The sequence below is a fragment of the Cottoperca gobio genome, chromosome 12 (assembly GCF_900634415.1).
Source record: "Cottoperca gobio chromosome 12, fCotGob3.1, whole genome shotgun sequence".
In the NCBI taxonomy this organism is placed as follows: domain Eukaryota; kingdom Metazoa; phylum Chordata; class Actinopteri; order Perciformes; family Bovichtidae; genus Cottoperca; species Cottoperca gobio.
Window position 1 is genome coordinate 4042837 of NC_041366.1, and position 15441 is coordinate 4058277.

The 15441-nt window shown below is 38.9% G+C and overlaps 1 protein-coding gene across 3 annotated transcripts in view; it reads left to right on the forward strand.

Moving 5' to 3' along the window:
* The first annotated feature begins 563 nt into the window (after positions 1-563).
* c6.2 (complement component 6, duplicate 2) overlaps positions 564-15441 on the forward strand; it is a 36332-nt gene continuing 21454 nt past the window's right edge. Inside the window, exons 1-11 of one of the 3 annotated variants that reach the window (XM_029444325.1) lie at positions 564-675; positions 1629-1798; positions 2798-2957; positions 5357-5501; positions 6381-6522; positions 7087-7225; positions 7642-7836; positions 8118-8361; positions 9523-9645; positions 9787-9953; positions 10054-10279. In XM_029444325.1, the coding sequence (XP_029300185.1) occupies positions 1653-1798; positions 2798-2957; positions 5357-5501; positions 6381-6522; positions 7087-7225; positions 7642-7836; positions 8118-8361; positions 9523-9645; positions 9787-9953; positions 10054-10279 (1687 nt within the window). In that variant the 5' untranslated portion in view covers positions 564-675; positions 1629-1652. Of the gene's footprint in view, positions 676-1615; positions 1799-2797; positions 2958-5356; positions 5502-6380; positions 6523-7086; positions 7226-7641; positions 7837-8117; positions 8362-9522; positions 9646-9786; positions 9954-10053; positions 10280-15441 lie in introns of those variants that run through there. The other 2 variants (XM_029444324.1, XM_029444326.1) reach the window with 2 other exon arrangements.

Genomic DNA, 15441 nt, shown 5'->3' on the forward strand with positions numbered 1-15441 from the left:
TATTAATATTTAAACCAGGTACATATCCCATATCGCACCATTTCATCTGTTAAAATACTAAATGCACAACTTTGGGATATTTCATGTCTCCATATCTTAACACTTTGGATACTTACATACATACATAAGTCTTGGACAAATTAAGCAACAACACCACACCAACTAACAATATGTGTATCTGTGTACACAGTGATGTTGCAGTTTGACAAATTAGATTGAATTCACTAATGTGCCTTTTTCAACATGGAGCAATTGTGAGTGTGTCGTGCCAGATTGTGCAAAGACTTGGATAACTAAAGAAAGAAATGTAATCGTTCTCCCCCTCATTATCTCTAACCGTCAAGTCTCAAACACAACACATCTGGTTTACGTCTCTGCAGATGGGAAACTCCAGAACTCTTTACTTCCAGTAACACTGAGGGGCAAGAGGGTTCAGTAAAAACTTTCTGTGCAAGTTTTCTGATTAATAGTTTTTATTTTCAGATGTTTTCAGACACAGATTGTGCAACATAAGTCCCATGAGAAATCCCAGAGGGGTTATATATTGCTGCTACAAACCTCAAGTCAGATTGAGCTCTGCCTGCAGTGCTTAATTAGTCAGAGAAGACTGTTAACTGCTCGAATATACAAACAGAGCTACTAAATGATCTGCTCAAGAGGACATCAGTATATGTGGTAAGTCAGAATTTGCTTTTTTTTAAGCACGTTCACTGAACGTGACCCTTTATTGCTTTGTACAATTTTATTTCTTTGATGTTTTTTGTCTTTTTCCTATTAAATGCCTTTTATAAATGATGTAAAACACTGAATTCCAGGGATAAGGGAAAAAATTAGATGAGGAATTTTGCATTTAAAAAATAAAGTAAAAATGTATTTTAGAAAGTATTAAGAAAAAATAAATCAGAGAAGGAAGACTTTTTTTTGCATTTTGCATTTTGAGAATAAAGTCAAAATATTAACAATAAATGTAACATTGAAAGATTAAAGTCATTATTTTGAGAATGCATCAAACAAATAGAATGATTACTAGCATAAACTGAACATTTGACTTTATTCTTGATTTTTCGACTTTAATCTTGAAATTTTGACTTTATTCTCGAAATTCAAAAGAAATTCTCCTCTAATTCTTTCCCTTTATACCTGGCTCTAATATTCTTCTGAATAATTCACTCTATGAATGAAATGTGCTAAAAGGACCATACCTAACCTAAAAGGCATTTGTATGTGCATCAGAAATATATTTAGTCTAAATGCGAAACATATAATAATGAATAAACAGAGTTTAATGAATAATTTAAAAAAACATTTAAAGGGAGAGCAGTACGCCCTGCAGGGAAGTGCTGCAGCATTTTGAAGTGCCCTCAGAAAAGAGCAGTAGAGTTGAGATTAGGGTTTGGATTATTGCATGTCCTCACAGTCATCATGTGCACATGTTGAGAACGCTTTGTTGAGATGTTCCTCTGAGGAGAATGTGCGGGAGCATCAAATCATTTGATTTTTAATAGATTATTCACGTTGAGATGTTCAGTTGGAAATCCATCTTGTTTGTTTACCATGATGATATTTTATAACATCTAACTGAATAAAGGAAGTTGTTGCTTCTGGTCATCACATGATTTTCAGAGAAGGTGAACGCAGTTTGGACTTCTCTGATGGCGTCTTCCAGCCGGTTACTCCTGCTGCTGCAGCTCCTCAGCTGGATATCAGCCGGCCTGGCCTGTTTCTGTGACCGCTACCCCTGGGGAACCTGGTCTGCCTGCTCCAGGACCTGCAACCACGGAACACAGCACAGACACCGGTGAGACATTGAGACATAGGCAGTGAAATCTAAGTACTCAAGTACTGTTCTTTAGTACACATTTGATGTACTCGTACTTCAAATGAGTATTTTCATTTTATTCAACCTTGCACGTCTATTCCACTGCACTACTTTTGCACTACTTTAGATTCAGATTCCCCTTCCTGTCCATTGCCATATATCTCCAGATGTGTTTATTTTGAATGTTTGTGATAAAGTGTAACATGTTCCTTTACGTGTTGAGAAAATACTCTTCAACTAAATAAAGTCTTTAAAAAGCCTCTTGGATCAGCTGGAGAATGCATCATCACAAAGCTGAAAACAGGCTGTTTGTCTGAGAAACTCATGAAAAGCTGACTTTTTAGAGACATGTGGTTCTCACAGGACAGAGTCAAAGATACAAACATATAATCTCATAGAATAAAATGCGTTGCTGTAGATTAAACTACACAACCGGATATAAAGGAGTTAAAATGAGCTGAACCTTAAACAGCTACGGCAGTAAAATGCAACATTAATACACATTAATGCAGCAGTAATATTAATTCAGAATATACATTTATATTGACATTTTTCTGCACAATCAATACTTCTTCTTTTTATACTTTAAGTATATAGTTTTGTTTATACTACTTACATTCTTTTACTGAAGTAAGGGTTTGAATGCAGGACTTTTAATTGTAGTGGAGTATTTTCACAGTGTGTATCAGTACTTTTACTGCAGCAAAGGATCTGAATACAGATACAGGTGGACTTCTGAGGACAGAATTAGGAGCATACAATATATTATATATTATATTCCTACTTGTGTTAGGAAGTCAGTCAGAAACTGCTGTTAAATTAGAGCCAAAGCAGTTGATTATTTACAATACTGTAATCAAGAATTATTTTTCTTCCTTCCTCCGCTGCTTTGAGTTATTGTTGTAAAATAAAAACACTTAATGCAGATGATGGCAACAGCTGCTGTATTTAAGTCATTTTTTCATATTTGTTTGACAGGAAAATGAATTATAACGACGACTACTACTGGAAGAGCAGCTGCCATCAGCTGTGTGAGAGTGATGACAGGAGAGCTTGTAACGATCAGAGCTGTCCAATCAACTGCTTGCTCACAGAGCTCGGGCCGTGGTCCGACTGCTCGCCCTGCGCCAAGAAACAGGCAAGAAACCCGGACGTATTCCCTCTCACAGCTGTGTGTTTACTCTGTCACTCACTCTCAGCAGGCTTTGAGTGTGTGGAATCACAATGCATGCTGGTGTGGCAAGCCTAGAAAAGTGGGCACCAACTCTACAAGGGCCGCCATATTGGATTTATTCTCTACGTGTTTACATTGTATTTAGCTTATTCTTCAAGCGTGTTTACATTGTATTTGGCTAGTTTTTAATGTGTAATCATCGCTCTTCTAGTTATGGGATTTGGACACCGACATGTGTGGTGAAAGGATGTTCAAACAGTGGGAAAAAGCTAAATAAATGGGCAGAATCTCATTGTGAGCTTCACGATTGCAAAAATTGCGACTGCAAGCCCCCGTTCGAACTATTTCCATTTCCAACCGCACTAAAGAACAATGATAGAAGGCTAGCATGGACCAAAGCTGTAAAGAGACAGCATTACAATGGGAAGTCTTGGAAGCCCAAGAAATCTTCGCGGATTTGCAGTGAGCATTTCATGCAAGGAAAACCAACAAATGAATTCCCTGATCCTGACCTCGACCTGGGGTATGTAGTCTATCTACTTGATTTATATATTGACAAATGTACTTTCTATATATTGAGTTTTATGATAATTAACGAACACAAGTTAGGTATATATTTATAATAGCTTACCCTGCAACACAACTGCAATAAGCACTTATGATATCGCCAGTTTTCTTGACTGTGCAGATCCATGCCGAATGTGGTGTATGGGAAACTTTCATTGAGTGAGTACAATTTGCTTTCATAAAGCAATACTCAGAATCTGCGAGAGGATTGAAAGATATTTGTTTCAACCAGCCAGAGACAAACAGTCTAAATGCTTTGCCTTCTTTGTATTCGTTCAAAGTTCGTTTATGAAACTCGACATGGTTCCCTGGGTGGTCAGACATTAAAAATAATGTTATATCGCTGAGGTATATCGGCGGCCAAGAAGTCATGCTGTTGTTTTCATTGACCCAGCCATCCTGCAATGTCAAGGGATCAGGCACTGAAACGCCACTCGGCATAACCAAAAGCTTAGTCTTTTCTTTTCTGTGATTGAAAGTCTTTCGTTAGCTGTTGGTTGCTCCTCAATGCCCATCTCTGATGCAGCAAACACCCTGACAATAAGCTTCAGTTTTGTTCCTGAAACCTTTAAATTCCGCTTGCGGCAAAATACTTTCAAAGCTTCGACTTTCCACATCTGAACCTCATCATAAGATAGGAGTTCAGAACTCATTGTAGAGTAGTAGGTTTGTTTACAACACGCTTGAAGAATAAGCTAAATACAATGTAAACACTTAGAGAAGAAATCCAATATGGCAGCCCTTGTAGAGTTGGTGCTCACTTTTCTAAGCTTGCCACACCAGCATGCATTGTGATCCCACCGGAAGCCCGAAACTCCGATTCCGTCTATAGCAGGGGTCGGGAACCTATGGCTCGCAAGCCATATATGGCTCTTTCGATCAGAGTCTCCCACAGGCAGCTTCGCTCTCACTGCATCATACATGTGCGTGATCACACGGCCCTGAAGCTGCAGGTTTAACAGTGAGATGCTTCATTATGTCGCACAAACAGTCCAGCTCACATCGACACTTTTCGTCCCAGAGATCTGTGGTGTGTTTCCCTTTGTTTCCAAAAACGGCAAGATTTCCTCACGCAACTCGAAAAGTCTATTCAGCACTTTCCCTCGACTCAGCCATCGCACCGCCATGTTCAGAATGTATCTCTTCAGGGAGGGGGCACAGACAATGGTAGGGGAAACACTGATAGCGCTTTTAGTACTCGGAGACGTGATATACTTAAAACTCAATTTTATTAAATATATGGCTCTCAAGGAAATACATTTAAAAATATTTGGCTTTTATGGCTCTCCCAGCCAAAAAGGTTCACGACCCCTGACATATAGTGACCCTACTGTCCAATACACAGAGAGACTAGCTGCTCACAGCTAGAAGACATTCACATCATTTGATGGTGGTGAGACAACTGCAGGAAGATCGATAAAAAGCATGTTGTGCTTATTTGTATATAATTTCTTAACCTTTTTTCTACATTTATCTGTTACATTTATATTTATATATTACACTACTTTTGTGAACCTAAGACTTTAGGGACAAATTATCACTGTACACAGTGCTCTAGGACAAATGGGTGTCTCATTATAGAGAGGGTGAGATTGTTCTGCAAATGTTGATATGAAACACACCATGTTATATGTACATGTAAGTACCTTAAAAACGTACATTTAAACAAATCAAGAAAAGGCCCTTAGCCCCTAATGATCACTCATTTCATAATTGCTTAACATTTTTAAACGTATAGGTTTGAATTTAAATGAAGTAAAATCTTAAACAGTCTCTCTCGCATGTCGTCGCCACAGTTTCGGACGCGGTCGGTCCAGAGGCCATCCCAGTTCGGTGGATCAGCCTGCAGCGTGGAGCTGACAGAGGAGCGGCCCTGTCACTCTGCCACAGAGTGCAAGTTAGCCCCCATCGACTGCAGAGATGACTTCAAGTGTGATAATGGTAAGTATGTTTTTACATCACTGATGTAATATAGAATACATAAAAGATGTGAAATTAGCATCAGGGATCTTCCAAATGTGGCATTGTGTATTCATGCACTGGTCAATTTTGAGAGTTTGGGTTATTTCTCTTCCATAATATTCCAAATATTATCTTAATGTAAGTAATCAATAGGGGAAGATGATATTTATAAGTTTAAAATGTTTATCCTAGTTACCTGTAGTGTTTTACAAAATGTGTTATTTTACAATACATATCTTCTAAAGGCTGTTTTCTAAAAATGAGTTTTTTTCTCATACAAATATCCATCTTTCCAGTTTCATTCCTCTTTATATTCTGAAGGCTTTAAGAGAGGGGTTGTTCATATATCATTCATAGCCTGATTTATAACATTTTATTCCTGGAAAACATGGCAATATTATTATTTTTTATGGCTGTTGAATTCCCTCTGTACAAAACCTTTTGCCTCTAATATGTCAACAAAATGAAACAAGAATTTTGAACCTGGCTTTATCCAATGAAAATGTATTTAAATTAGCACATATTTAATAAGATAATACCTCATTTGCAACTTGTAACAAAATAATTGTCTAACGTAATCAACTGAGGAAGTTTCACAGTGATATCTATTAGTAAAATGTTTTACCCTGTTCCCCTTGGGTTTCTCCCTTTAACATCTTTTCTGTCACAGGCCCACTGTTTAATTTATTATCTGTTGTCACAACACACAATCACAATCACACACACACACACACACACACACACACACACACACACACACACACACACACACACACACACACACACACACACACATAAAGACACACACACACACACACACACACACATCTTATCTTCTAAACATCCTCTCTGCTGCAGGACGCTGCATCAACTCCACGTTGACATGCAACAAGCAGAACGACTGTGGAGATAACTCGGATGAGAGGGACTGTGGCGACTTCAATACTGTGTGTCCAGGGGAGAAGAGAGTGGCCCCCGGGGCTGACCTGGTGGGAAATGGGTAAGTTATAGGTCAAAAAGTCACAACTGAGTTTACAACTTTCTTAACATTCTTTCCTGCTGTGTTCCTAAATTGCATTATTTTTTGTCAAGCGCTCTTCTGCCTATTATTTCCTCTTCACACGGCATTTTTAGTAGAACGTCTTGAATTGCTGCAGTATATTTGATATTATTTTACCACTGCTGTAAATACAAAAATACAATTACACTTGTTGTGTGCATTTTGTTCACATAAACATATAAGATAAATATTTGTTTTATAAAGTTATCTAAGACATTACAGCAATAAACTATTTTTTCTTTTAAAAATGACAACAGTAAATATAAAATAGTTTTTTTATTTAAGATAATTATGAATAAAAACAAATACAACAAACAATATTAAACTCAAACATAAGTATATATTTAATTGCTCTAGTTTCCTGATCTGCAATTTATTTTTACATATCAGTAATAATCCAATATTGACTGATAATATTGGTCTGCTGATGTATTGTTGGGCTTTAGTGTTTGTTGTACAAGAAAAGTCAATGATATTTGACTTTTCATCAATTTGTGTTTGTAGGTTTGATGCTATAGCAGAGGAGCCCAGGGCAGCGGTACTGGACAACATGTTTATGGGAGGAAGTTGTATCATCAGGAGGCCTCGGACTACGCAGCTCTACCACCGCATCCCTCACAACTTTGAGAGCTTTGAAATTAAGGTGGTATTATTATTATTTGCAATATTTAATTGTACAACCCTACAGTAAAGCTAACCTAGTTGCAGCAATATGAATCCCAAACTAAAATCAGCTTAAATAAACTCCAATGTTAGGCTGAATGGATGAAGTGAAAGTATATGACACTAGGTTTTTGTTTGTATAAGAATCTGACACATCCCAATTAAAACTGGTGAAACAAATTCTGTGTCTGCATTGCTGTCTGCTGTAGTATCTTTTCGACCACTAGGAGCAGCCATGTCAGACATTTTCACATCCTACACATGCAATAATATATTGGCTCCAGGCAATAATTTAAAAAAATCAGTGGTTTGCAGACAATATCTTTTTAGCTTTGGCTTTGTTGTTACTGTTCTTCTTGTTAAAGACTTCAATTAACAGATGTTGTGGTTGCACAGGTTGGACAGCTGGAGGACTTCAGCATCGAGCCCCAGCCTCTGCACACCGAGTCCGTCCATGAGAGGACATCCAGTTTGCCTATAAACAGCCAACAACATCAAAACATCTTTTCCTTCCCCATTTTTTTCTTCAGTGGGAGATCTATGACCCGAAGCAACTCTAACAAGGAAGCTTTTGAAGCATCAAAGAAAACGGTTAGGGACTCAAACAACAACACCTTTATGCACATAATGCATTCTCTAATCTCCTAACGCTAACCTTAACATCAAGAAGTGAGGACCAGACAAAATGTCTCCATTTTACAATATGTCCTCACTCAGAAAGACTGAAACACGGTCCCCACAAGATAAACACACACAAACACATAAACATGTGTGCATGTATCTGTTCACATGCACACATGTGGCTGGTTGCAACTATACTCTCCTTCCTCATCTTTCCCTTCTTCATTCACTTTCTATCTTTCCTTCCATAGGACTCCAGGTTTTTCAGGGTTCACCAGGTTTTGCCCGTGTCAACGTTCAAGGTGAGGGACCCCGGGGACCTCGTCCTGTCGCTGCCCTTTCTTCAGTTCCTTCAAGCTCTTCCTCTCGAGTACAACTACGCCCTCTACAGGGACATCTTCCAGCGCTTCGGGACGCATTACTACGGCTCAGGGAAACTGGGAGGCCACTATGACCTGTTGTACCAGTACAGCCGAGAAAAGCTCACCAGTTCAGGTACAACAGTACAGCCCGGTGGTCAAAATACATCATTACACCCTGGGCTGCAGTGGTACCCCAAAAGTCTGGACAGTCTGATTTTTTTCCAGTGTAAATCACACTCCTGTGATGTCATGTTGCGAGTACATTTTGGAAAAGGCCAGTTAAATATTTTGACAGTTCAAGAGAATGGACATTACAGATAATACAGTTGGAAACCTCACCCGTAATATTAATCATATTTCAAAATGGAAAGGTTTTCTGTAAAAAAACCCTCATAATATTAATCCAATTATATCATTAAAATCTTAAAATCACAAAGAAATCTAAATAGTTACATTTGAAGTTAGCATTATAGTAATGTTCTCTGTTCTTTCTATGATAATTTGGTGCTGGTTCTGGGTTTTTGTGTGGTTATGTTAAATAATGTGACCAGAATCTCATCTTCAAAGATAATTCAATTTGGATTAGAAATTGTTGGCGCGGAGGAAACCCCAAATGTGTGGATTTTTGTCCTCTGTGGGGGACATGACACCTTTATTTCAAACATCATACATTCAATTTGTTTGAGTCCTGATGTACTGTGTGAAGCACATCCAGGGATTTCTGGTGATTTCTGATTATAGATTATATAATAGAGCACATTTTATGTATTTTCAAATAGGGGGGATAGCAGCAAAACATTATGGCAGTAAGGCAGTTCAATTATCAAATTTATGAAGATATGTTGTTTCTGTTCTTCATAATGATGTTGTTTTTTTATTCATCTTACCTAGAGAGTGTATGTTAACTTTAAGCCTTTCAATATACACATTCTAACCCATGTCCTTTCCAGGGGACAGTGGGATTTGCTTCTCATTTTCAACCATTTTCTATACTTCAGGAAACAGAGCATTGAGTGAGGCAGGAAGATTTGGTTAAAACATATCATGAGGAGGAATTTGATTTCTATTTGTTTACAACATTCATCAAATAAGAAATAATAAAAAACACAATGTATTATTGTATCATTCCCAAATTGAGCCTTGCAATGTAATTTGTGTTGAAAAGATTATTATTGACAAAAATCTGTCATATCTTTCTTTCATTTCAATAACTTACATTTTGTAAAAAGAAATCAAAATATTTAACCAGTCCGTTCCTTTGTCTCTGCGTCATGTTACTCGTCCTCTCCAACAGGTGAAACAGAAGAGCACATCAAAGGCTGCCTAGGCCGAGAGACCACCTGGACCATCATCGTCTACACGGAACACAGCAGTGTGACCCGATGCTCCGACAACAAGATGACTGAGAAATATCAAGGTTTCTAACTAAATCTGCCAGGAAGCACACTTTCTGTATTCCTAACTCTACTGTCCATGGTTTATCGACTGAAAAGAACACTGATCTTATTCTCACCATGTTCTTTCCTTCAATCATTCCTGAAACATTTATTTGGTCCAGGCTCGTACATTCAAGCAGCAGAGAAGTCTTTCTCTATGGTGAAAGGAGGTCGAATCAGAGAGGCTTCAGCTCTGGCCTGGGAGAGGCAGCGCCCCACTCCGGACCAAACATCCTTCAAGAACTGGGCCAAGTCTGTTCTTGAGAACCCTGCTGTGGTCGAATCCAAGGTTAAATCAAACACCACTAAAGTGTCTTCAATCATGCAGGAAAAAAAAGAAAATCTACAAAAAGCTTATGTTGGGTTCATGTATTTGTGTGTTTGTCCAGGTGCTGCCCATTATAGACCTGGTTCGGGGGATCCCATGTGCTCTCACAAAGAGGAGACACCTGAGGAAGGCCCTGCTGCAGTACCTGGACGAGTTTGATACCTGCAAGTGCTCTCCCTGCCCCAACAATGCCAGGCCGGTTCTCTCCAGCACAGAGTGCAAGTGTGTTTGCCAAATCGGCACATTTGGCTCGAACTGTGAGAAACGAGCTCCTGACTACACTTCAGGTACAGTCGGACTGCTGGAGATCACAATATGCTCATGAATAGGAAAAGGGTAGACAACAAAAGTATAGTGTGTGTGTTCAATGTTTTCTTTTAATGATCTCATCAGTGAGTCTCCTGGAAAATGTAACAATACTGTAGGTTTATGTTGAATGAAAATCATCATGAAAAGATACCTATGAGCCTGAGCAACTGTTGCAATGGAGAAGAAAGTCAGAGGTGGGAAATATTGTTGTAACACATTCAAAAAACATTGTCCTTGTTACAGCTGCGAGCAGAACTCAACTCCATAGTCCAAATGCAGATTGTATTCAGTTTTCTAACAAGAACAAGAGTCTATAGCCATGATAGCAGCTCTATTAGGCTGTACTTTGGCACAGTGGTGCTTTGGGCTTAATGGTAATGTCAACATGCTTAAATGCTCACAATGACAATGCTAACATGCTGGTGTTTAGAAAGTATAACACATACCATGTTCACCATCTAGCTCAGGGGTCGAGAACCTATGGCTCGTGAGCCATATATGGCTCTTTCGATGACTCGATATGGCTCACAGACAATTTTGAGCTGACATTTTTTAACATGATTATTAACAAGTAATACATAATTATACTGTGTCATTTTAAAGTAAAACATTTAGCAGCAGCTTTTGTTTAAGTTCTCCCCTCTCCATTCCTCCACTCTGTCTCTGACTGTAACTGTGTGCACAAGTGTGTGTGCGCAAGTGTGTGTGCGCGCGCTTGTGTGTGTGTGTGTGCGTGTGTGTGTGTGTAGGGGGCGGAGCCCTGCACTTCGCGAAACAGCTGAGGAGAAACTGCGCAAAGCAAGCAGTATCAAAGTGTCAAACTCAATCACAGATAGGGCCAAAATTAGGGGTGGAGATGGTTTGTCAGTGTTTGGAAACACGTAGTGACCAAAGTTTCCTTGCTGCATCAGAGTCTCCCACAGGCAGCTTGGCTTCGCTGTCACTGCATCATACATGTCCGTGATCACACGGCCCTGAAGCTGGAGGTTTAACAGTGAGATGCTTCGTTATGTCGCACAAACAGTCCAGCTCAGATCGACACTTTTCGTCCCAGAGATCTGTGGTGTGTCTCCCTTTGCTTCCAAAAACGGCAAGATTTCCTCACGCAACTTGAAAAGTCTATTCAGCACTTTCCCTCGACTCAGCCATCGCACCGCCATGTTCAGAATGTATCTCCTCAGGAAAATAGTTAAATTGTCTCTTATACTTGCACCTGTTCATTGTGAAAAGGGAGTTGTGAATATAAAAAAAAAAAAAGAAATCAGAGGGGTGCGCTTTTAGTACTCAGAGACGTGATATACTTAAAACTCAATTTTATTAAATATATGGCTCTCAAGGAAATACAGTTAAAGATATTTGGCTTTTATGGCTCTCCCAGCCAAAAAGGTTCCCGACCCCTGATCTAGCTTGTTAATATTTGCTAACATTTGTTATTTAGCACTAAAGGCCCTGTCACACATATCCGTAAGGCGGAAACATACGAAATATAGCTCACAATTTGTCAGAGTCCAAATACGTCCAACTTGTCATTGGATTGGAAAAGTGAAGTATACATGGAATCGCAGTTTCGGGCTTCCGGTGGAATCGCAATGCATTCTGGGGTGGCAAGACTAGTAAAGTGAACACCAACTCCACAAGCGCTGCCATATTGGATTTATTCTCTACGTGTTTACATTTTACTTAGCTTATTCTTCAAGCGTGTTGTAAACAAACCTACTACTCTACATTGAGTTCTGAACTCCTATCTTATGATGAGATTCAGATGTGGAAAGTCGAAGCTTTGAAAGTATTTTGCCGCAAGCGGAATTTAAAGGTTTCAGGAACAAAACTGAAGCTTATTGCCAGGGTGTTTGCTGCATTAGAGATGAGCATTGAGGAGCAACCAACAGCTAACGAAAGAATTTCAATCACCGAAAAAGAAAAGACTAAGCTTTTGGTTATGCCGAGTGGCGTTTCAGTGCCTGATCCCTTGACATTGCAGGATGGCTGGGTCAATGAAAACAACAGCATGACTTCTTGGCCGCCGATATACCTCAGCGATATAACATTATTTTTAATGTCTGACCACCCAGGGAACCATGTCGAGTTTCATAAACGAACTTTGAACGAATACAAAAAAGGCAAAGCATTTAGACTGTTTGTCTCTGGCTGGTTGAAAAAAATATGTTTCAATCCTCTCGCAGATTCTGAGTATTGCTTTATGAAAGCAAATTGTACTCACTCAATGAAAACTTCCCACGCGCCACATTCGGCATGGATCTGCGCAGTCAAGAAAACTGGCGATATCATAAGTGCTTATTGCAGTTGTGTTGCAGGGTAAGCTATTATAAATATATACCTAACTTGTGTTTGTTAATTATTATAAAACTCAATATATAGAAAGTACATTTGTCAATATATAAATCAAATAGATAAACTACATACCCCAGGTCGAGTTCAGGATCAGGGAATTCATTTGTTGGTTTTCCTTGCATGAAATGCTCACTGCAAATCCGCGAAGATTTCTTGGGCTTCCAAGACTTCCCATTGTAATCCTGTCTCTTTACAGCTTTGGTCCATGCTAGCCTTCTATCATTGTTCTTTAGTGCTGTTGGTAATGGAAATAGTTCGAACGGGGGCTTGCAGTCGCAATTTTTGCAATCGTGAAGCTCACAATGAGATTCTGCCCATTTATTTAGCTTTTTCCCACTGCTCGAACATCCTTTCACCACACAATGTCGGTGTCCAAATCCCATAACTGGAAGAGCGATGATTACACACTAAAAACTAGCCAAATACAATGTAAACACGCTTGAATAATAAGCTAAATAAAATGTAAACATGTAGAGAATAAATCCAATATGGCGGCGCTTGTGGAGTTGGTGCTCACTTTTCTAGTCTTGCCACCCCAGAATGCATTGCGATTCCACTGGAAGCCCTGCGATTCCATGTATACAGATACACATGTCTAACCTATTGATAGCGTATTACTTACTTATACAAAATGTAACAGACAAATACCCAACGAATGCATAACTTATACAAAAATATGGCATCTACAAACTATCGGCAATACGCTGGTTAACGTTGATATAAGTTAAGGTATAAGTAGTATTCGTTAAGAGCAGGCGGTGTTACGCTGGGGTGCGTTGTTGAACGCCGAGTCTGTGAAAATGTTTTGAGCGTGTTCAACGTTTTCGGACGTACGTGTGCTTCATAAGTTATGCAGACGTTACACATAAGTTACGTTACGTTAGACATATGTGAATACTGAATGCAGTACGTAAATACCTACGTGAATACCTACGTGAATACAGTACGTGAATACCTACGTGAATACAGTATGTGAATACAGTATGTGAATACCTACGTGAATACAGTACGTGAATACAGTACGTGAATACCTACATTGAATACAGTACGTGAATACCTACGTGAATACAGTATGTGAATACCTACGTGAATACAGTACGTGAATACCTACATTGAATACAGTATGTAAATACCTACGTGAATACCTACGTGAATACAGTACGTGAATACCTACGTAAATACAGTATGTGAATACAGTATGTGAATACCTACGTGAATACAGTACGTGAATACAGTACGTGAATACCTACGTGAATACAGTACGTGAATACCTACGTGAATACAGTATGTGAATACCTACGTGAATACAGTACGTGAATACCTACATTGAATACAGTACGTGAATACCTACATGAATACAGTACGTGAATACCTACGTAAATACCTACGTGAATACAGTACGTGAAAACGTTAGAGGCACGTTAGATATAGGCTATGTCGGCTGACGGTGAACCCTACAGCCAACTTATTGTTAACGAGTCGATAACCTATTCGTAACCTATGTTAAACGTTTGCCTGACGGAGGAGTAACTTATTAAATGTGTTTCTACAGTACAGCTAGCGTTCAGCTAGCGTTTTGGGAGCTTATTGGGGTTTGAATATAGTATATAGGGTCCCTGTGAGTAGCTCATCCTCACTTCTTCACAGCATGTCTTGATGAATACATCAACCCAGCATCAGAGAACATGGAGGATTCTGAGAGGCTGCGACAAGAGTACATTCTAGCCGTTCTCCAGCATCAGCATGATGTGAACCAAATGGCACTTTTCCAGTTTTTTTTAAATAGGTAAGTGATATGCTATCAATAGGTTTGACGTACATATAATAATTTGTTATGTATTCATTATGTATACGTCAGCTACAACACCGCTGTGGAAAAGTTGGACATATTTGGACAAATCTTGAGCAAATTTTCATATACGCCGGCATACGTTTCTGCCATACGGAACTGTGTGACAGGGCCGTGTGTCTGCCGTGTTCGGCGTGTCATCTGCATCCTTCGAACGATCACAACTTACCCTTAATTTATATCAACGTATTGCTGATATTTCGTATACGCCGACATACGTTTCTGTCATACGGATATGTGTGACAGGGCCTAAAACAATAAAGTACAGCTGATGGGAATGTCATTAGTTCCGCAGATAGTGATTAGCATTCATCATGAGGTGGTCATGCATGCACCTACCACATTTCATGTCAATCCATCGAATAGTTGTTAACCCTGAGGAGTCGACCGTCACGCCGCCGTGATCAGATCACGTGACCTGTTCAAGCCGGCACCGCATAAAAACACATTGCCATCTAGAGCCATGGCTCTATGGATGGCAATGTAGGTCTGTCTGATAGGTGTAATATTTTATTGATAGCATTGATTGCATGTAACAGAATTGTGATCTTTGAGATTGGATCTTTCTTACCGAATTTCACCTTTGGAGTCATAGTTGACATCTCTCTTTCAGTTTTTATATCCACAGGCTTGAATGTTTCACTTTTTATCAGAGAACCAGCTCGTCCTTTGCACTGATGATGTAACCGAAGAGTTCCATTACCATTCAAACCTTGAAATGCTTCAACTGTCAGTTACCATATTGTCTATACAGAATAATAATAATAATAATAATAATAATAATAATAATAATAATAATAATAATAATAATAATAATAATAATAATAATAATAATAATAATAAGCTTTATTTGTATAGCACCTTTCATACAAGAATTGCAGCCCAAAGTGCTTCACAGCAAAAACATAACAATTAGTACAAGGACAGAATAAGAGCATT